The sequence below is a fragment of the Mustela putorius genome, unplaced genomic scaffold (assembly GCF_011764305.1).
Source record: "Mustela putorius furo isolate JIRA1106 unplaced genomic scaffold, ASM1176430v1.1 tig00003834_pilon_pilon_pilon, whole genome shotgun sequence".
Taxonomy (NCBI): domain Eukaryota; kingdom Metazoa; phylum Chordata; class Mammalia; order Carnivora; family Mustelidae; genus Mustela; species Mustela putorius.
This window is the reverse complement of record NW_025421987.1, coordinates 96,064,402-96,087,658: the sequence shown is the minus strand read 5'-3', so window position 1 is coordinate 96,087,658 and position 23,257 is coordinate 96,064,402. Positions and strand designations below refer to the sequence as shown.

General features: G+C 41.7%; 1 protein-coding gene across 4 annotated transcripts in view; it reads right to left on the bottom strand.

The window, feature by feature from the left end:
- Positions 1–22,006, bottom strand: part of RNF168 (ring finger protein 168) — a 44,703-nt gene extending 22,697 nt beyond the window's left edge. The window contains exons 1-3 of one of the 4 annotated variants that reach the window (XM_004745344.3): positions 21,566–22,004; positions 21,007–21,343; positions 2,235–2,311 (exon numbers count right to left, since the gene is read on the bottom strand). In XM_004745344.3, coding sequence (XP_004745401.1) covers positions 2,235–2,311; positions 21,007–21,307 — 378 coding nt within the window. In that variant the 5' untranslated portion in view covers positions 21,308–21,343; positions 21,566–22,004. Of the gene's footprint in view, positions 1–2,234; positions 2,312–21,006 lie in introns of all 4 variants that reach the window. The other 3 variants (XM_004745345.3, XM_004745346.3, XM_004745347.3) reach the window with 3 other exon arrangements.
- Between the last annotated feature and the right edge of the window lie 1,251 nt (positions 22,007–23,257).

Sequence of the window (23,257 nt, the reverse complement as noted above, 5' to 3'; positions counted from 1 at the left end):
GGGTTACATGAAATATTTAACCGTGTTGAACAAAATATACATTAAAATTAATTTCATCTGTTTTTTAAAAAATATCTAAAAAGTGTGGCTACTAGAAAATTAATTATAAATGGGTTCATATCCTACTTCTATTAGATAAACTGCTCTATACTAAGCAGGATTGTAGGGAAAATATTAGGGCTCTCCTAGTATTATAAAGTTCAAAGGCTCTTCTGTAAACATTACCCCCCTCTTTTTCCCATTAGGTTCTTCACAATTATCTTTCATGCTCTCCTCATCTAAACTTATTATTTGTGTCCCCCCAAATTCATATGCTGAACCCCTAATCCCTGATGTGACAATATGTGAAGGTAAAGGCCTTTGGGAGGTAACTGGATTAAAAAGGTGAAGCCCCTATGAAAGGGATTAGCACCCTTATAAAGAAGAAACATGGGGCACCTGGGTGGCTCAGTGGGTTAAAGCCTCTGCCTTCAGCTCATGTCATGATCCCGGGGTCCTGGGATTGAGCCCTGCATCGGGCTCTCTGATCCGCAGGGAGCCTGCTTCCCTCTCTTTCTCTCTCTCTCTCTCTGCCTACTTGTGATTTGTCTGTCAAATAAATAAATAAAATCTTTAAAAAAAAAGAAGAAACAACATCAGAGATATAATCTCTCTCTCTGCCATGTAGGACATAACAAATAGGCAGCCGTCCACAAGCTAGGAAGCAGGCCCTCATCCACCAGCAGATCTGCCTGTGCCTTGGTCTTGTACTTCCCAGATCCAGAACTATTTCTAGGAATTTTTTCTAAAGAAAAATGCTACCTGGGATGCCTGGGTGGCTCAGTTGGTTAAGCCACTACCTTCAAATCAGGCCATGATCCCAGAGTCCTGGAATCGAGTCCCACTTCATGCTCCTTGCTCTGCAGGGAGCTTGCTTCTCTCTCTACCTCTGCCTGCCACTCTGCCTGCTTGCGCGTGCTCGCTCTCCTTCTCTCTCTCTCTGACAAATAAATAAATAAAATCTAAAGGAAAATGCTACCTGAAGAAAGTATTTTTAAAAAAAAAAGCCTATGTTGTGTGCCTGGGTGGCTCAGTTAAGCAACTGCCTAGGGCTCAGGTCATAATCCTGGAGTCCTGGGATCAAACCCCACATCAGGCTCCCTGTTTGGTGGGAAGTCTGCTTCTCCCCCTGACCCCTCCCCTCTCATGCTCTCTCTCTCATTCTCACTCTTTCTCAAATAAATAAATTTTGGGGGGGTGCCTGGGTGGCTCAGTGGTCTCTGCCTTTGGCTCAGGTCATGATCCCACGGTCCTGGGATGGAGCGCCACATCGGGCTCTCTGATCAGCAGGGAGCCTGCTTCCTCCCTTCTCTCTGCCTGCCTCTCTGCCTACTTGTGATCTCTGTCTGTCAAATAAATAAATAAAATCTTAAAAAAAATAAAAATAAAAAAAGAAAAAGAAAAAGAAAATACTGGGAACTATCATATCTTACTCTCTTGAGTAATACGCAGTGATTTTCAGGGGATATTACCAAATAAAAAAAGCAAAGTCCAAAAGAATATATAGTACGCAATATTTAATAAAACAAGAGCAATTATATATCAGTTTATCTTTACAAAAAACACCTAAAAAAGGATAAACCACACAGTGATAAAATTGGTTATCTACAATGTGGTGCACACAGGGTAGATAAGATACAGGAGGGAATATCCTCTGTACGAATAACTTTTTATGTTATTTTTACTTTTAGGTGCATGTTAATATTCTACACATTCAAAAAATATACAAAGAAATTAATAAGGATGGGAGGGGAAAAATGAAAAAAAATCACCATCACATAAGAGTGCCAATTATATGTAACATTAGTAACTATTGTGAACACATGTAAAAAACAGATCTTTTGTAAAGTACATTAAAAATATTTATATTTCAATATATATTTTTTATACAGGAATATATGGGCACCTGAGTGGCTCAGTTAAATGTCCGACTCTTCATTTTGGCTCAGGTCATAACTATGGCTTATGGGATCAAGCCTCTCACAGGGCACCACACTGAGTGCCAAGCATGAAGCCTGCTTAAGAGTCTCTCTGTCCCTTTCCCTTTGCCCCTCCCCCAGACCACAGCGCACACATATACCCTCTCTCTAAAAAGAAATAAAATATTTTTCTAAACAAATACAAAACTGTATGTAAAATCTGAAATTGAAAACACAGGAGTATTCTTCCAAAAAGAGTAACTACTTAGTACCTACCTTGCTTATCTCCTCCTCATATTCTCTTCTCAATTCCCCGGGCTTGCTTAATAAGCGAACGGGCTGACAGTCATCAACTGTTTCAGATCAAAGAAAGAAAATAATATTATAGGCAACACAGAATTTTATGGCTAGCTTTGGTCTTTCATTAAACCTGTATTAATATGAAAATGTGAAATTAGAAAAAAATGTAAAATCATTAATAGCTTAACTGGGGTGCCTGGGTGGCTCAGTGGGTTAAAGCCTCTGCCTTCAGCTCTGGTCGTGGCCCCAGGGTCCTGGGATGGAGCCCCACATGCGGCTCTCTGATCAGCAGAGAGCCTGTTTCCCTTCCTTTCTTTCTGCCTGCCTCTCTGCCTACTTGTAATCTCTGTCTGTCAAATAAATAAATAAAAATCTTAAAAAAAATCATTAATAGCTTAGCAATACCTACTCTATGGTGTGCCGTTTTATTTCTTTTCTTCCCCTAAAGATTTTATTTTATTTTAATATTTTATTTACTTATTTGACAGAGATCACAGGTAGGTAGAGGCTGGCAGAGAGAGAGAGAGAGAGAGAGAGAGGGAAGCAGGCTCCCTGCTGAGCAGAGAGCCCAATGTGGGACTTGATCCCAGGACCCTGAGATCATGACCTGAGCCGAAGGCAGAGGCTTAACCCACTGAGCCACCCAGGCGCCCCTTAAGATTTTATTTTTAAGTAATCTCTACACCCAACATATACCTCAAACTTACACCCCCAAGATCAAGAGTCAGATATCCTTTTTTTGTTTTGTTTTGTTTTAGATTTTATTTATTTATTTGACAGACAAATCCCAAGTAGGCAGAGAGGCAGGTAGAGAGAGGGGGGAAAGCAGGCTCCCTGATGAGCAGAGAGCCCGACATGGGGCTCGATCCCAGGACCCTGGGATCATGACCTGAGCTGAAGGCAGAGGCCTTAACCCACTGAGCTACCCAACCGCCCCAAGAGTCACAGATTCTACTCGCTGTGCCAGCCAAGTGCCCCTATGAAATTCCACTTTTATTTTCTTTTTTTTTTTTTTTAAGATTTTTTAATTTGTTTCTTTGACACACACAGAGAGAGAATGCACACAAGGAGAGGGAGTAGCAGGCATAGGGAGAGGAAGAAGCAGGCTTCCCACTGAGCAGGAGCCCAATGTAGGGCTCATTCCCAGCACACCTAAGTCGAAAGCAGACGCTTAACTGACTGAGCCACCCAGGTACCCCTTATTTTTAAAAGATTTATTTATTTAAGAGAGAGAGAGAGAGAGAGAGAGAGAGAGGGAGAGAGCACGCACATGAGTGGGGGGAGGGGCAAAGGGAAAGGGAGAAGATGACTCTCCCCTGAGCAGGGTGCCAGATAAGGGGTTCAATCCCAGGACGTGGGATCATGACCTGAGCTGAAGGCAGACACTTAACCAACTGACCCACCCAGGCGCCCCTGGAATTCCATTTTATTTTATTTTTCTTTTTAAAGATTTTATTTATTTATTTGACAGAAAGAGATCACAAGTAGGCGGAGAGAGAGAGGAGGAAGCAGGCTCCCTGCAGAGCAGAGAGCCTGATACAGGGCTGGATCCCAGAACTCTGGGATCATGACCTGAGCTGAAGGCAGAGGCTTTAACCCACTAAGCCACCCAGGCGCCCCTGGAATTCCATTTTAAAAGGTGGTCCAGGGGGCGCCTGGGTGGCTCAGTGGGTTAAAACCTCTGCCTTTGGCTCAGGTCATGATCCCAGGGTCCTGGGATCGAGCCCCACATCGGGCTCTCTGCTCAGCTGGGAGCCTGCTTCCTCCTCTCTCTCTGCTTGCCTCTCTCTGCCTGCCTCTCTGCCTGCTTGTGATCTCTATCTGTCAAATACATAAATAAAAAATCTTTTAAATAAATAAATAATAAAATAAAATAAAAGAAAGTCCAGGGTTGCATAGCTGGCTCAATTAGTGGAGCGTGTAACTCTTGATGTTGTGGTTGTGAGTTTTTTCTTTTTTTTTTTAAAGATTTTATTTATCTATTCATGAGAGACAAAGAGAGATAGATGCAGAAGGAGATACAGGCAGGGGGCCTGATGTGGGACTCAATCCCAGGACCCCGGGATTACAACCTGAGCCGAAAGCAAAGTTGAACCAACCAAGTCACCCAGATGCCCTGAGGTGGTGAGTTTGAACCCCATGTTGGGTGTAGAGATTACTTAGATAAATAAAACTTTAAAAAAAAAAAAAAAGAGAGAGAGAGAAAAGGAAAGAAAGTCCAGAGGTTTTCTGGTTCAAAGTAGCACATGAATACATATACTTAACTCTTGTTCTAGAATATATTAAAATAACAGTACGAAAAAAAGTTTTTAAAAGTAATCTTAAAACAGCAAAGAGATTGGGGGTCAATCAGTAAACAAGAAACTTTAACGAATTTCTATAAAATGGGAAGCAGATATAAAAGAGATGACATATATCTGAATGAAGAAAAATGCAACGCTCAGAAAGGAAGGTGAGGCGGGAGGAGATCTGCACCATATACTGGAAAAGCAGCCCAGGCTCAAAAACACAAGGCACAATAGAGACCACAGTGAGTTAAGTCGGGACAGGGAATTAAAAGTTCATGATCTGGGGGTGGAGGGGGTGGGGAAAGGAGAAAGTTTATGATCTGGGGTGCCTGGGTGGCTCAGATGGTTGGGCAGTTGCCTTTGGCTCCGACCATGATCCTGGATCCAGAATCCATCCTCATCAGGCTCCCTGCTCGGTGGGGAGTCTGCTCCTCCCTCTGACCCTCCCCCCCATGCTGTTTTCTCATTCTCTCTCTCTCTCAAATAAATAAACAGAATCTTGATAAAAGAAGTTCACGATCTGTTAAATCAGAATACTTGGTGGGTAGGCGTTTCTTCCTAGATGTGTGTGTAAGTGCACATAAGCACATTCAAAGCTTATTTTAAAAGATGTATTTACGTATTTGAGAGAGGGCAGGAGCACTTGCATGAGTAGGGGACGGGAAAAGGGAGAGCAGGTTTCCTGTTGAGTGTGGAGCCTGACCAGAGGCTGAATCCTACAATCTTGAGATCACGACCTGAGCCTAAACCAAGAGTCAGATGCTTAACCCACTGAGCCTCCCAGGAGCCCTTCAATGGTTATTTTTTAAAGAAACTGAATTGCCTAGACAGAACCAGTACAGTTGTGGTAACTCAGAACAAAACCCTCTAAAATCTGGCACTTAACAGTGGGAAAGCATAATGGCCAAGCATAACCTCCAACAATGTCTGCCAGTCACCAATGGAGCATAACCTCCAGCAATGTCTGCCAGTACCAAGTGTACAAAGTACACTTATACTTGTACATAAGTCACCTTATGTACAAGTAAGGTTATTCTAGGCCCTCATTTAAAATTTTTTTTTGAAAGGCCTCATTTTTATTTTATTTATTTATTTATTTATTTTTAAAAGATTTTTTTTATTTGAGACAGACATCATAAGTAGGCAGAGAGGCAGGCAGAGAAGGCAGGGGAAGCAGGCTCACTGCTGAGCAGGGAGCCGGATGTGGGGCTAGATTACAGGACCCTGGGATCATGACCTGAGACGAAGACAGAGGCTTTAACCCACTAAGCAACCCAGGCGACCTGAAGGGCCTCATTTTTAAATGTGAAAGTAAAACCAAGAATCACCAGACATTTCAAACTAATCTAGAGGATTAAAGAAACACTAAGTCACAAGAGAGGGAAAAAAATCATCTCGAGTTAAATCTAGAAAAAGAGAACCCAACTGCTTGTTCACAGGGGAAGCTATTACTCAACTCCAGCTGACTCCTGCCACCAGGAAACTTAGATCCCTCTTTGCCATATTTTCTGATTTTTCAAAACTTCCAGAAATCTGTATTTTAAAGTGAAATCTCCCAATTTTAGATGTCAGCACTGAATGGGTCACAGAAAGCCTGACTGTAGGCTTTACACGGCTTATAGACCAGCAGTTTGCAAATTCACAGAAGAATTTAAAACAGTAATGTAACTCCTTAACAGGTAGCAATGAAATATGCCAAATTCTTATTTTAGTTGTTGAGGATTCATTTGAGGCAATATAGTGGGAAATACAGGAGAGAGTATAAAGCTCCTGAAAAAAATAGTAGGAGCTAGAAACGATGCCCAAGAAGACAGGAGGGACGGCAGCACCTCAATTATAGGACTTTTTTTTTTTTTTCAAGATTTTAGTTATTTATTTGACAGAGCGATAGGGAGAGAGGCAACACAGCAGGGGCAGGAGAGGGAGAAGCAGGCTCCCTGCCGAACAAGGAGTCCAATGCGGGACTTGATCCCAGGACCCTTTGGATCATGACCCCAGCCAATGGCAGACGCTTAACGACTGAGCCACCGGGGCACCCAATTACAGCACTTCTGATAAAGGAGGATAGGGTATGTGTAGAGAGGTCGTGTAATACCAGATATGACAGCTTGAGGGTGGCAAATTTTTCCCATAAAGGCCAAGATAATAAATATTTTATGCTTTGCAGGCCACGTAGTCTTTGTTGCAGTGACCCAATTCCTGCAACTGTGGGCACAAACCAGACATTGATATAGACAAGTGCCTCTGTTCCAACAAAACTTCATTTCCAAAAAAAGACGGAGCCCAAATTTGGTCTGACTCTTGATTTCAGCTCAAGTCATGATCTCAGTGTCATGAGACTGAACCCTGCCTGGGGCTCCACGCTCAGTGGAGTCAGCTTGAGATCTCTCTCCCTCTCTCTCTTAAATAAAATCTTTTTAAAAAGCTTAAAATGGTAAATTTTCTGTTATATGCATTTTACCACCATAAAAACAACAACAATCAAAACTTCTGTTAAGAAGAAAACCACAGGAGGATGCTTGTTTCCTTCCCCTTAGAGAGCAGCATACTCTTTGTGGGCATTTTGTAGAACAAAAGCCACCTCGGATCACCCATAACCCATTGCTAATGTTTTGGGTGGCAACGCTGGATTTTCACTTAAATATTTAAAATGGCTTTGGAATAAACATTAAAAAAGAAAAAAGGAAACCACAGAGGTATAACGCAGGCACCAAAGGCCCCACATAAGCAAATCAAGATTTAATACCTAACCTAACTTCAACGTCAACCTCCTCAAATGTAACCTCAAACTGGAATTTCATGTAGGCCAACCCCTGAGAGACCCCTTCCCCCTTAGGAGGGGGACCTTGCCCAAACATTGCATTCCTTGTTAATAAATATTATTATTATTTGTTAAATATGTTTTTAAATGTTTATGTTTTTAATTTTGTTTTAAATTTAAATATTTGTTTTATTTGTTTTTATTTAAGAGAGGGAGTAGGCGTGTGGGGGAGGGTGCAGGGGGAATCTCAAGCCGACTCAATGCTGAGTGCCAAGATTGATGTGGGGCTCGACCCCACGACCCTAAGATTGTGACCAGATTCAAAATCATAAGCCAGATTCTCAACCAACTGAGTCACCCAGGCAACCCATCATTTTTTTTTTTAAATGACTCCTCTCTGCCGTTCTTTTCCTGTAGCTCAGAGGAGCCCTCTACTGCTTGCTGGATAAGAATTCAATAAAGTCAAACAGATCTTCAAATTTACTGGTTAAATTTTGTTTTTTAATACTTCTATATGACAAATATCACAAAATTAAACAAGTGGAAGAAGTTACTTGCAAATACATAAATCAACAGAGAATTAAATTTTCCCACTGTACTAAATATTGCAGTCTTACAATGAGTGTTCTCCTGAGCAGCCAAGATTCATTAAAGGAATTTTATCCTCATACTCTTTACTTTATTCTGAAAGAAAAATCCAAGTTAATCAAAGAACTGAATGTTCAAAACTGGGCCAAAACCAAAAGTCACAATAAGCCTAACTTGAACAATTCAAGTTGTTCAAGGCTTGAACAATTCAAGCCTAACTGAAAGTTTATAAAATCACTTTCATCACTCAATTTGACTCCGCTTGCATCATCATGGAAATAAGAGTTTTCTTCTCCCAATTAAATCTGCTCATCTAATCTTCCTCTGAAGCCTGTAAGTTTCCTTGATTCTTCCTAGTTTCTAGCAGTTTGCCACCAATCTTTGGTATTCATTGGAGATGCAACACTCCAACCCTCTGTCTTCACATATCCTTCATATCCTCCTCCTCCTGTGTATGTCTGTCTCTGTTCAATTTTCCCCTTTTAATGAGGACACCAGTCATAATAGATTAAGGCCCACAACACTAATGATCTAAACTTGACTAACTCTGTAAAGATCCTATTTCCAAATAAGGTCCAAAAAACAAAGTATTAGAGGCTAGTATTTCAACATATGCTTTTAAGAAAACACAATTCAACATATTTCTGGTCCTCACCGAAAAACTGTAAAATATTACTGAGAGAAACTGAAGACCGAAATGAATGGAGAGAGAGACTATCTTCATGGGTACAAAAGCTCTATGATGTTACGATGTCAATTCTCCCCAAACTGATCTAAAGATTCAACACAACCCAAGTCAACCCCTACTATGCTCTTGCTAGAAAATGAAAGGATGATGAAAAATCTACATGAAAATAGAAAGGACCTAGAATACCCAAAGCCAACATGAAAAATAATAATAAAGTTGGAGAGCTATTATGATGTGGGTTTGACTTTCCATAAAGCCACAGTAATCAACAGTGTGATTTTAACATTAAAGCCAACAAATCAATGGAACAGAATAGACTCACACTGGGTAATAAAAGCCATTTCGACAAAGGTACAGGAGTAGGTGGTATCTGTATAGGAAAAAATTAACCACAACCCCTATCTCACAAGGTATTCACAAAATTTGAAATGGACCATAAACCTAAACATAAAAGCTAAAACTATAAAGCTTTTAGGGGAAAAAAATATAAGTACTTTTTTCTTAAGATTTTTAAATTGGACAGAGACACAGCGAGAGAGGGAACACAAGCAGCAGGAGTAGAAGAGGGAGAGAAGCAGGCTTCCCTCTAAGCAGGGACCCCAATGTGGGGCTCAATTCCAGGACCCTGGGATCACGACCTGAGATGAAGGTAGAAGCTTACCGACTGAACCACCCAGGTGCCTCCACAGAAACACTTTTTTCAAAGATTTATTTGTTTGAGGGAGCGAATCCCGAGCAGACTCCATGTTGAGTGCAGAGCCTGACTCTCGAGGCCTAATCCCATGACCCATGAGATCATGACCTGAGCCAAAAACAAGAGCTGTATGCTTAACTAACTGAGCCACACAGATGCCCCAGAAATATTTTAATATTACTATAAAGGATAAAGTTTTTTAGGATATAGAAAGCAATAACCATAAAAGGAAAAGTTTATTAATTAGACTTCATGAAAATTAAAAAGTTCAGCTCAACAGATTACCTGATTGGCTCAGTCAGTGGAGCATAAGACTCTTGGTCTTGAGGCTATGAGTTTGAACCTCAAGTTGGGTGTAGAGATTACTTAAAATAAATAAGTAATAAAATCTTGGAAAAAAACATTCAGCTCATCAAGACATTATTAAGAAAACAAGCACAATAAATAAAATCTTTATAAATAGTAATACAAAGATAACTCTAGAAGCAAAAGATTCCAACGATACTTCATAATGGAAGATATATAAATGGTCAATAAACAATAAAAACAGACTCAACATCATCAGTCAACAGGAAATGCAAATTAAAACTACAATGAGATAAGACTACAAATCTATCAGAATGGTTAAAACTAAATAGATAGGTAACATCAAATGTTAGTGAGCACGTTGTGAATGAACTGAAGGTATCCTCCCAAACCCCACCCAATTCTGTGTTGAAACCCTAACCCAACCCTATAGTTTTTGGAGGTAAAGCTTAGGGAATAATTAGGTCAGAAGTGTAGCTTCTGGCTCACTGGCTGGTTTTAGTGCCTATACAAGAGGCCAGAGAGCGAGCTAACATTCTACCAGGTGAAGACATAACCAGGAAGAGGGCATTCACAACGAACTAAGTCAGACAGCCTCTAGATCTTGGACTTCGCAGCCTCCAGAACTATGGAAAAATAAACTTCTTTGTTAAAGCCACCCAGTCTATATACTTTGTTACAGCAGTCCAAATTAAGACAGATGTGCAGAAACGAGAATTTGAAAATATTGTTGCTGGGATTAGAAAATAATACAACCATTTTGGAAAATAACAGTACATAGTTTTTTCTTCTTTTTTCCCAAACCCACTGCCTGTTTATTAATATATAATGTATTATTTGCCCCAGGGGTGCAGGTCTGTGAATCACCAGGCTTACACATTTCACAGCAGATAGTACATAATTTCTTATATAACCAAACATATACCTACTCTAAGCAATTCCACTCCCAGGTATTTGCCCAAGAAAACACAAAAACACATGACTACAAAAAAGCAAAACGAAACAAAACTACTTCAAGAATCTTAACAACAGGGCGCCTGGGTGGCTCAGTGGGTTAAGCCTCTGCCTTCAGCTCAGGTCATGATCTCAGGGTCCTGGGATCGAGTCCCGCGTCGGGCTCTCTGCTCAGCAGGGAGCCTGCTTCCTCCTCTCTCTCTCTCTGCCTGCCTCTCTGCCTACTTGTGATCTCTCTCTGTCAAATAAATAAATAAAATCTTTAAAAAAAAAAAAAGAATCTTAACAACAACTTTATTCCCAATAGCCCAAATCTGGAAACAGCTGAGACACCAAGAACCGGAGAAGTGCCAATAAAGTATACTATAGTTAATCAGTAGGATGATACTTTAACAAGAAATAAACTACTAATACCCTCAAGATGAATCTCAAACATTAGTAAGTAAAAATTAGTAAGTAAAAAAATCTTACACTAAAGTATATACACAACATGATTACTATTATAGGCTGAACTGTATCCCCCAAAAAGATACACTGAAGTCCTAATATTGGTACTAAGAATGGGACCTTCCTGGGAAATGGCTGTTGTGGACATAACTGAATTCATAGTGGAGTAGGATGGGCCCTTAATGCAATATCGCTGGTATCCTTATAAAAAAGGAGAGAGATAGAGAGTGGAGACAGTCATATAAGGTACAGGTAGAACGCCATGTGATATGGAGGCAGAGATTAGAGTTATGCAGCTGTAAGCCAAGGAGTACCATGAACTATCAGCAACACCCACGAGCTAAGAGAAGACATGAAAACACAGGAAAGAAAGAAAGAAAAGAAAAGAAAGGCAGGCATGGAACAGATTCTCCTCTAGAGCCTTTAAGAGAATACATCCCTGCTGACACCCTGATTTTGGGTTTCTAGCCCCCAGAATTGTGGGAAAATAAATTTCTGTTGAGCCACCTAGTTTGTGGTACTTCATTATATGAACCCTAGTAAACTTATAGAATTCCATGTATATGAAGTTCTGGAAAAGGCAAAACTTACCTATGGTGGGGAAAAAAATAAAACCACTGGTTGACTTATGGAGGGGAGGGGGTGGAGATTAACTAGAAAGGACATGAGGGTACCTTCAAAGGTGATGGTAATACTTTGTACTTTTATAAGGGTTCATGTTACAAGAGGTTATATATATGTGAACACTCAGTGAAGGTACAATTAAGATTTGTGCATTACACTGTATGTAAATTTACATTAAAAGAGTTATAAGCTGGGCGACTGGGTGGCTCAGTGGGTTAAGCCTCTGCCTTCAGCTCAGGTCATGATCTCAGGGTCCTGGAATCAAGGCCCGCATCGGGCTCTCTGCTCAGCGGGGAGTCCGCTTCTCCCTCTCTCTGCCTGCCTCTCTGCCTACTTGTGATCTCTCTTTCTCTCTATTTCAAATAAATAAATAAAATCTTAAAAAAAAAAAGAGTTATAAGCTAACATTGATTCCCTCATAATATGTGTACTTAAATATTTAAGGGAAACTGAAATGAAAAAAAAAAAAAAGAAAAAAGATCCGCGACACAGCAAATATAAAATATTGTCCATGGTGCCTGGCTCAGGTTACGATTCCAGGACCCTGGGACTGAACCCCACATTGGGCTCCCTGCTCATTGGGGAACCTGCTTCTTCCTCTATCTACCTCTGCAGCTCCCTGTTTGCTCTGTCTCTCTCTCTCTCAAATAAATAAATAAAATCTTAACTAAACTAAAATATTGCCAGGATGCGGTGGCTCGGTGAGCTAAGCGTCTGCCTTTGGTTCAGGTCAAGAACCCAGGGTCCTGGGATAAGTCCTGCATTGGGCTCCTTGCTCAGTGGGGAGCCTGCTTCTCCCTTGGCCTGCTTTGCCTGCTGCTTCTCATTTGTGCTCTTTCTCTCACTCTCTCTCTGACAAATAAGTAAAATCTTTTTAAAAAAATAAAATAAGTAAAATAAAATACTGTCAAATCTCATTATGGATATATAACAGTTTACTATAGAATTCTTTCAACTTTTCTATATGTTTAAAATTTTTCTTTTTTTTTTTTTTAAGATTTTATTTATTTATTTGACAGAGAGAGATCACAAGCAGGCAGAGAGGCAGGCAGAGAGAGAGAGGAGGAAGCAGGCTCCTTGCTGAGCAGAGAGCCCGATGCGGGCCTCGATCCCAGGACCCTGAGATCATGACCTGAGCCGAAGGCAGCGGCTTAACCCACTGAGCCACCCAGGTGCCCATGTTTAAAATTTTTCAAAAAAAATTTTTTTTTCATAACAAAATGCTGAAAAAAAAAATAAGTACACTACCAAAATTTCTTTTTAAAAAAAAGGACGCCTGGGTGGCTCAGTCATTAGGCTTCTGCCTTCACTGGGATCGAGCCCCGCATCCGGCTCCCTGCTTGGCGGGAAGCCTGCTTCTCCCTCTCCCAATACCCCTGCTTGTGATCCCTCTCTTGCTGCGTCTCTACCAAACAAATAAATAAAATTAAAAAAAAAAAAAAGAAGAAAGAAAGAAACAAAAACCAAGTGTTGGTAGAATGTGGTTCAACTACAACTCTCATACATACTGGTACGACTATAAATTGGTAAAACCACTCTGGAAAACTGGCAAGATCTTCTAAGGCCTATTCTACATGTAACACCCACCATGGGGTGGTCTTAGACTATACTCAACATTTAAACTCAGAAAATGACCATAGGATCACATCTGGCATTAATCTAATAGCATGAGAACAAGGAGGCCAGATAATTCTTCCTCTACAACAACCAGCATTTCTTATAGCAACAATAAAGGCACAGGTTCCTCACAAGGAACATGCTCAGTTACAACGGTCACTATTCCCAGAAAAGCACAAAGCACAATATCCCAATCAGTATTTATAATTCCGTCCAATAGAGGGGCAATTTGTCAGTTGGGGATCATTTTTCCCATTAAACAATGTTGCCCAGTAACATCATTAACATTCTTAGCCTCAGGTTTTGGGGGAAATAAAACTAGAGATTTAATCAAAGGATGGATCCTCATCTAGCACAGGAAAGGATTTAACTTTTTTTTTTTTTTAGTGGCACCTGGAGAGCTCAGCGGGTTAAGCCTCTGCCTTTGGCTCATGTCATGATCTCAGGGTCCTGGGATCAAGCCCTGCATCAAAGGGCTCTCTGCTCAGCAGGGAGCCTGCTTCCCCTGCCCACCCCCCTCTGCCTACTTGTGATCTCTTGCTTTCTGTGTCAAATAAATTTTAAAAAAATAATTAAAAAGAAATTTAAAAAATAAGGGATTTTATTTATTTGTCAGAGAGAGCGAATCTGCACAAACAGGGGAGCAGCAGGAAGGAGAAGCAGGCTTCCTGCTGAGCAAGGAGCCCATGTGGGACCTGATCCCAGGATCCTGTTATTATGACCTGAGCCAAAGGCTGATGCTAACCTATTGAGCCACCCAGGCATCCCAAGATTTAACTTTTTATCCACACTCTGTGAACCCCAAATTCCATTCTTAGGTATATGAATATAGCCAACAGAAATGTAGACATAAGTTCACCAAAATATAAGTATAAAAATGTTACAGCACTATTCATAACAGCCCAAAATGCCCAATATCAATGGATGTAACATTTTTCATTGTTTTCACTATTTAATATCCATACAACATAGTACTATACAGCAGTGAAAACAAACCCATGTCACATATATCATGGATCAATTTCCCAATATATGCTATAGATATGCTATCTAAAGAAGCCAGACACAAGACACAAGATGCCCTTTTTTAAAAGGTTCAGAACAGGTAAAAACAATCTATGGTGTCAAACGTCAGGAGAGTAGTTACAGGGACGGCAAGTGACTAGAGACTGGGCCACAAGGAAAACTTAGGAGTTCTGGTAAAGTTCTGGGTCTTGGCCTGAATGCTGGTTATACAGACATTTTCACTTCAAAAATTCACTGAACTGCAGATTTACAATTTGTACACTTTGGCGGGGGGCGGGAGGAAGCAAGCGTGCACAAGCAGGTGCACATGCACTTGGGCAGGGGAAGGAAGGGCAGAGGGAGAGGGAGCCAAGCAGGCTCCATTTCACAACCCTAAGATTGTGACCTGAGCCGAAATCAAGAGTTGGAAGTTTAACTGACTGAGCCACCCAGGAGCCCTTGATTTGTACACTTTTGTATATACGTTATACTACAATAGAATTTACATGAAAAATCAAGGAGAATCAACCTCCGGGACAGTAAAGTGAGGAGATCTGTAGAAGAGTTCTTCAACAAAACAACCACAACTAGAGAATAGATAACTGGTCCTATAAAAATCCCTGGAAATTATTCTAGGAACATATAGCAAATGAAGAAATATTTCCCTCAAAACTTACTAAATCTTATTAAGAAAAATGAGAAACTCTGGCACTTGAGCCATAACCACCTCCCCCCACTACCCAGCTAAACAAGAGGGAGGCTCCATTCCAAGCGGGGTTGCCAAGCCAGGGCTCCCTGTCTCCCCAGCTCCAGGTAAAGCGCTATGGGATCCCTCTGGGAGAAACAAACTGCCAGCATGTCTTATCCCTTCCAACTCACTGTTGCAGAGGCTGAATTCCAGGTAAGTGGACCTGAGAGATTGTGGGCTCCCTTCCTCCATCCACTTTAAACGTACAGAGGAGAAACATTACCCCCAGCACAGCAGGTAGAGAACACTATGGCCCCATTGCCCTCAACACAGCTCATTTATAGGGCAAAGGTTCTAGGGCAGGCAAGCCAATTAGACTGGAGGCTACTCTGCCAGCCTACTGTCTTGTTCATAAAGAAGCCAGCCATCGTCTTGCCTCTAGCTCTAGAACATTGACTCAGCTTTTGCCCACGGAAAGAGGCAGACCATAAGAACTGAGAGCTCCAAAGATCTCCCGCAAAGAAAATAAGTTTATTTAGAACAGAATGTGGAGAAGTCCAAGCATTAACACCAGTTTGCATACCTGGCTCAGTCAGTTAAGCATCTGCCTAGGGCTCAGGTCACGATCTCAGGATCCTGGGATGGAGCCCTGCTTCTCCTTCTCCTTCAGCCCCTCCCCCACCCTCGTGGTGGGGATATAAATAAATAAAATCTTTATTAAAAAAAAAAAACAACAACAAAAAACACACAAGTTTTGGTGGTAAGCACTTAGAAGGCCAATGGAGTGCTGTCAGCAAAATGGAGAGCAGGCAGCTCCAAGCTCTCATCCCTCCATATAGACATCAAAAAACAAGTAGAAACTATAGAGCAAACATCGTCAGAACCTGGAGAACAATCAAAGGTTTACCAACCAAGAAAATGGTGAATCAAGTAAAAGGCAACTTCAAAACAGTAGGAAAGATTTTTACTCTTGTCCCACCTCCTCCTTAGTGTAGTGGCAGTTTTAAAGGATGCCCACATTCTCAGAATAGGCCACTGGTTCCTATTCTATAGGGGGTGGAACATACCTAGGGCAAGACACATGCTCCAAAAACACACAAGACCCCCAGACTTTCACCTTGGGCTGATCCCTAGGCTCAGTGCAAGCCTGGCTAAGGGTTGAAGGACCGCCTCTGCACTGAGCCAATGTTCCAAGACAAAAAGTGCTTTTTTTTCTTTTTGTTGTCGTTGTTGTTGTTTTTAGCTCCTGACATTAAAGGAAATCTGTCAAAATGCTAACTTAACGCAAGCTAAGGCACAGAGACTTATGTGACCACATACAAGGCATATAGTCTTTGCAAAAATAGTTTGGGAAGTTAGTAAACAAATGGACTATTACAGCCTTCAACAATCAAAATAATGGTAAACTCTGAGGAAAGGGAAGAATCTGACTTCAGCATCACCCCATTCAAATGTCTAATTTTCGAAGAAAAAAAAATCACAAGGCATACAAAGAAACAAGAAAGGATGGACAATTCAAAGGAATGAAATAAGTCAACAGAAACTATTTTTGAGGGGTCCAGACATCAGATTTACTACCTAAAAACTTTAAAGCAGCAATTTTATCAACAAATGGCACTGGGAAAACTGGATATCCACACATAAAAAAAAATGAAGATGGACCTTATCCCATACCATATTTAAAAAATTAACTCAAGGGTGCCTGGGTGGCTCAGGGTGAAAGCCTCTGCCTTCGGCTCAGGTTGTGATCTCAGGGTCCTGGGATGGAGCCTGCATTGGGCTCTCTGCTCAGCGGAGGGCCTGCTTCCCTTCCCCTCTCTCTGCCTGCCTCTCTGCCTGCTTGTGATCTCTGTCTGTCAAATAAATAAATAAAATCTTTAAAAAAAAAAAATTTACTCAAAATGGATTAGACCTAAATTAAGACCTAAAACTATAAAGTTCCTAGAAGAAAACAGGGAAAAAGCTTCATGACATTGAAATTAAACAATGATTTTTTGGATATAACACCAAAACCACAAGCAACAAAACCAAAAATAGACAAACAGGACTACATCAAACTTAAAAATTTCTGCGCATCAAAGGACACAATTAGCAGAGTGGAATGGCAACCTATGGTATGGGAGAAAATATCTGCAAATCACATCTGATAAGGAGTTAATATCTAGAATATAAAAACACCACCAACAACTCAATAATAAAAAACCAAATAAGCAAATAAAAAAAAATGAGCAATTAAAATGAGCGGAAAAAAGACCTGAATTTCTCCAAAGAAGATAAACAAAGGGCCAAAAAACACATGAAAAGATGTTCAAAATCATTAGGGAAATGTAAATCAAAATCACAATGAGATAGCATCTCATACCTATTAGGATGGTTCCATCTGAAATAAACAACAACAACAAAAACAAAACAAACCCCAGAAAGTAAGAAAGTAACAAGTGCTGAGAAGGATATGGAAAAATGGAGTCCTTGCACACTGCTGGTGGGAATAAGAGTGCAGCTGCTACGGAAAAATATGGCATGCTCTCAAAACAAACGAACAAAAAAACAACCCACAAAACAAACAAACTGAAAGGCAGAATTAGCATATAATCTAGCAATTCCCTCCTGGGTACATACTCAAAGGAGCTGAAAGCAGGAACTCAAAAAAAACTCCTGTACACCACTGTTCCCAGGACCATTATTCACAATAGCCAAAAGGTAGAAGTAACCCAAGTGTCCAGTGATGAATAAACAAAATGTGGTAAATATATTCAATGGAATATTATTCAGCCATAGAAAGGAATGAAATTCTTTTTTTTTTTTTTTAAGTAAGCTCCACAACAGGCACGGAGCCCAATGAGGGGTTCAAACTCACGACCCAGAGATCAACACCTGAGCTGAGATCAAGGGGGCTGGATGCTTAACCGACTGAACCATACAAGCGCCACAGAAAGGAATGCAATTCTAACACATGCTACACAATGGATGAACCCTGAAGACATCTAAGTGAAATAAGCCAGATACAAATGGACAAATACTATGATTCTACTTATATAAGATACCTAAAGTGGTCAAATTCATAGAAACAGAATGGTAATTAAAGGTCTGGAGGGAGAGGAAACTGAGGAGTTAATATTTAATGGGTATGGAGTTTCAGTTTGGGAAGATGAAAGCGTTCTGGAGAAGAATGGTGATGATTGTACACCTGTGTGACTACACTTAATGCCACTGAACTGTACAATTAAAAACAGTGCAGGGGCGCCTGGGTGGCTCAGTGGGTTAAGCCTCTGTTTTCAGCTCAGGTCATGATCTCAGGGTCCTGGGATCGAGTCCCGCATCGGGCTCTCTGCTCAGCAGGGAGCCTGCTTCCTCCTCTCTCTCTTTCTGCCTACCTCTCTGCCTACTTGTGATCTCTCTCTGTCAAATATATAAATAAAATCTTAAAAAAAAAAAAAAAAAAGTGGAGGGGCGCCTGGGTGGCTCAGTGGGTTAAGCCTCTGTTTTCAGCTCAGGTCCATGGTCTCAGGGTCCTGGGATCAAGCCCAAGGCTCTCTGCTCCCCACCCCCCCGCCACCTGCCTCTCTGCCTACTTGAGATCTCTGTCAAATAAATAAATAAAATCTTAAAAAAAAAAAACCCACAGCGGAAATGGTAAATTTTGTGATGCATACTCTATGACAATTAAAAAGACACACATACTAAGGTACCTCACACCTACTAGGATGTCTATTTAAAAAATAAAAATTTAGAAAACACCAAAAAACCATTGGATAAAAAGTGTTGGTGAGGATGTGGAGAAACTGGAACCATTATATACTGCAGATGGGAATGTAGAATGGCACAGCACCATGGAAAAGTTTGGCAGTTCCTTGAAAAGTTAAACATAGAATTACCATATGAGGGATGCCTGGGTGGCTCAGTCACTAAAAGCATCTGCCTTCAGCTCACCTCATGATCCCAGAGTTCTGGGATGAGTCCTTGCTCAGCGGGGAGCCTGGTTCTCCCTCTGCCTGCTCTGCCTGCGGCTCTCCCTGCTGTGTGCTCTGTTTCTGACAAATAAATAAATAAAATCTTTTTAAAAAATCCTTTCTACATTAAAACAAACAAACAAACAAAAAAAAACAAAAGAATTACCATATGACCCAACACTTCCACTCCTAGGCACATACACAAAGAACAGGAAATGTTCAAATACTTATACATGAATATTTATATCAGCACTACTCCAATAGCCCAAAAATGGAAACAATGCAAGTGTCCAACAATGGATCAAGATATAAACAAAATATATACAATCCAGAAAATATTATTCAGCTCTACAAAGGAACGAAGTACTGATACATTCTACAACTATGTATAATCTTGGAAACATCAAGTGAAAGAAGTCTGACATAATAGATCATATATTGTATGAATTCACTTGTATGATCTATCTAGTACAAGCAAATTCATGGACACAAAGTTGACAGAAACTTGGAAAGGATGGGAAAGGAAAAGAATGGGGAGTCACTGCCAAATGGTTAAAGAATCTGGGGTGATGGAAAAGATTTGGAGGGGCACCTGGGTGGCTTAATCAGTTAAGTGTCTGCCTTCAGCTCAGGTCAGGATCCCAAGGTCCTGGGATAGATACACCTGCATCAGGATCCCTGATCATCCGGGAATCTGCTTCTCCATCTACCCACCCCCATCCCTTTGCTCTCTCTCTCTCAATAAATAAAATCTTTTAAAAAAATTTGGGTGGGGGCGCTTAGGTGGCTCAGTGGGTTAAAGCCTCTGCCTTTGGCTCAGGTCATGATCCCAGGGTCCTAGGATCGAGGCCCGCATCAGGCTCTCTGCTCAGCGGGGAGCCTGCTTCCCCCTCCTCTCTCCCTGCTTGCCTCTCTGCCTACTTGTGATCTCTGTCTGTCAAATACATAAATAAAACCTTTAAAAAAATTTTTTTGGAAACATAGTGGTGATGGTTGTACACTATGAATATAATTAATACCACTGAATTGTGCACTAAAAATCATTAAAATGGCAAATTCTATGCTATATATTTTTAACCACAATACTGGAAAACCTAAGGATGTGAAATACCAAAACAAGTGAACTGTACACTTTAAATGTATCAAATCTATGTGCAGATACCAATAATGGTTTTAATAAAGCACAACTACTGCTGAAAACATCATTAAAATGGCAAATTTGTTACACATATTTAGCAAAATAAAAGTAATTCCCCCAAAAAAGGCAAATACACCAGACCGAAAGCACCATATTCAAAGTCTAGACAAAAAACACTGCCTGGTGTAAGGATCACCCAGGTGTGCTACAGTCAAGTGTTTAGTATGGGGCACACTGAATAGCTAGCTACTGAGGGTACAGGGTGGGCGGCTTTATATAAAAATAACTGAACCGGGGTGCCTGGGTGGCTCAGTGGGTTAAAGCCTTTGCCTTCGGCTCAGGTTGTGATCCCAGGATCCTAGGATCCAGCCCTGCCTCCGACTCTCTGCTAGGCAGGGAGCCTGCTTCTTCCTCCCTCTTTTCTTTGCCTGCCTCTCTGCCTACTTGTGATCTCTGTCTGTCAAATGAATAAATAAAATCTTAAAAAAAAAAAAAAAAAAAAGAATAACTAAACTAGATGGAACTGGTCCCTGAAAGCTATTTGAGGTTCACTGCATGCTTAAGGGAAGAATTAAATGAATGGAGATATACTGCTGTAGTCAAGTAAGTTAAAGAAAATAACTGAAAGTAAAAGAAACAGTAATACAGGAATCCAGTACCTTCTGTACTTCTGGGGTTGCTCTACTGACTACTGCTCATCTGTGGATATTTATATAACTTTCACATGACTGAACTGCTCTATGTGGGCCATTCTTCTGGTTTGTTTCTTTGTCATCTTCAATCCAACAAACAACTGAATGCAGCCTGGACATCCTCTCAATTAACAAAACGTTACCATCGACCTCAATCAACATTTCGGGGCCCATAAAACCCAAATCTCCAATAAAGATTTAGACTAATATTAATCGGCTTTTTGTTCTTTTCGAAAATGGATTAGTGGTGATTCACTTTTTAAAGGATTTTGATTTTTCAGACAACACGGACGCAGGGTTTTACTCACCTATTTCCTCCGATTCCTGCCCAGAGACTCTAAGCTTGCATTCCTTCGGATAGTGTTTTTGGATTAATTCCCACAGTTCCATGTTGACAAGAGAATTTCTTCGGGTGTGGTATCGGGTCCACGAAGAGACCCGGCGGCGACAGAAGGGACAGCATAGACTTGCCTTTTCGACAGTCGATTGGAAGCATGGGTTACAGAGCGTGTGATTACAAGGCAGTGTTACGGGCTCGATTAGGATTTCCACACAGATGCGGCACAGGCATTCCGACAAGGAGGGGATGGCGTTTTGGGGTACAGCCATTTTTATATGCTAAAAAGGCACACTCAACATCAATACCTGAAAGAGAAAGAATCTTAATTCCGGCCCAACTACGGAGAAAGGAAACTAACACCTTTGTGCTTAAATATTATGCCCAGTAGCGTATCAGAATTCAGAGACTGGGAGCATCCCATAACGTCTTGAAGCAAAAGGGCGCTTTACGATCCAGGGAGACGGGGCTGCCCCGGAAGGCGGCGTGTTTATCCATGTTTAAGACAAATGTCGGGTAATGAAACGAACCTTTCCGTCGGGAGACCGAGGCTGCTCCGAGGCATTAACACAACCGTTGCGGCAAGGCCGACGGTGCGCTCCAGCTCTCCCGCGCGGCGGGAGGTACGCGCCAAGTGCCCCTCCTCCCTCTTACCCGCGGAGGGTGCTCCCGTAGCTCCCGGCTGCCAAGCCCGAGGCCGCCCAGGCGCGAAGCTCGGGGCCGCAGCTCCGGGAAGAACGCTGTTTCCGCCCGGGCGCCGGGCTGCGCGGGAGCACGACTTCCGTTTTACCGTTGCTGTGGCAGCAGCACGTGAGCCCCCACGTTCCACCTTTCGTGCACCTTGAGCCGTTTCCCGGCGCTCTGAGCCCACAGTCCCCTTTCTTCGCTCAGCCCCAAACCTAACCTTGGCAGCGGCGCCGTAGCAACCCGACAAGGGCCAGTGACGTCACAACTGCCCAACTAAACGGCCCCTCCCACCCAGAGAACCGCCCAAGGGCCGACACAGCTGACGTTCGGCTGGGCGGGACTTCCGGGTCCTGTCCGCGCCGCCCGCCCCGGCCTGCGCCGCTCCCGCCCGGCCGAGGGCCCGCCCTTTACGTTACAGTCCCTTTCACTGCGGACAGCGGTGAGTGTCCTGAGGTTGGTCTCCGGCAGGAAAAGGGAAGCGTCAAGACAAATTAAGGACCAAACAGAAATTTTGAAAATTCTTCCCTCTTCTTAAAATCTGCTCCTCACACTACTTTTCTGTTTCTGCTATCTTGTACCAAACCTCTCAGGTCGCTTTCTAGAGTTCTTCTTAAATTCCACTTATCAGTGAGATCATAAGATAATTGTTTTGCTCTGATTGACTAATTTTGCTTAGCATAATACCCTCTGGTTCCATCCACATCAAATGCAACTAATTTCTGTGCATTGATTTTATATCTTGATACTTTACTGAATTCCTATATGAGTTCTAGCAATTTTGGGGTGGAGTCTTTTGGGTTTTCTACTTAGAGTATCATGTCATCTGCAAAGAGTGAGAGTTTGACTTCTTTGCTGATTCTGATGCTTTTTATTTCTTTTTGTTGTCTGACTGCTGAGGCTAGGACTTCTAGTACTATATTAAACAGCAGTGGTGATAGTGGACATCCCTGCCATGTTGCTGTCTGTAGAGGGAAAGCTCTTAGTTTTTTCCCATTGAGAAAAAACTGTGGGTTTATCATAAATGGCTCTTATGATATTGAAGTATGTACTCTCTATGCCTACACTGTGAAGAGTTGGTTTTTTGGTGTTTTTTTTTTTTTTAAGGTTTTTGTATATTTGTATATGTGCTGCCGAAGCGAGCACAAGGTTTTTGTATATTTGTAAGAGACAGGGAGAACACAGAGAGTGGCAGGCAGAGGGAGAAGCAGACTCCCCACTGAACAGAGAACCCGATGCAGGACACTTGATCCCAGAACCTTGGGATCATGACCTGAGCTGAAGGCAGATGCTTAACCGACTGAGCCACCCAGGCATCCCACCGTGAAGAGTTTGTTTTTTTTTTTTTAAGATTTTTTCTTTATTTATCTGACAGAGATCACAAGTAAGCAGAGAGGCAGGCAGGGAGAGAGGAGGAAGCAGGCTACCTGCAGAGCAGAAAGCCCGATGTGGGGCTCGATCCCAGGACCCCGGGATCATGACCTGAGCTGAAGGCAGAGGCCCAACCCACTGAGCCACCCAGGTGCCCCCCACCGTGA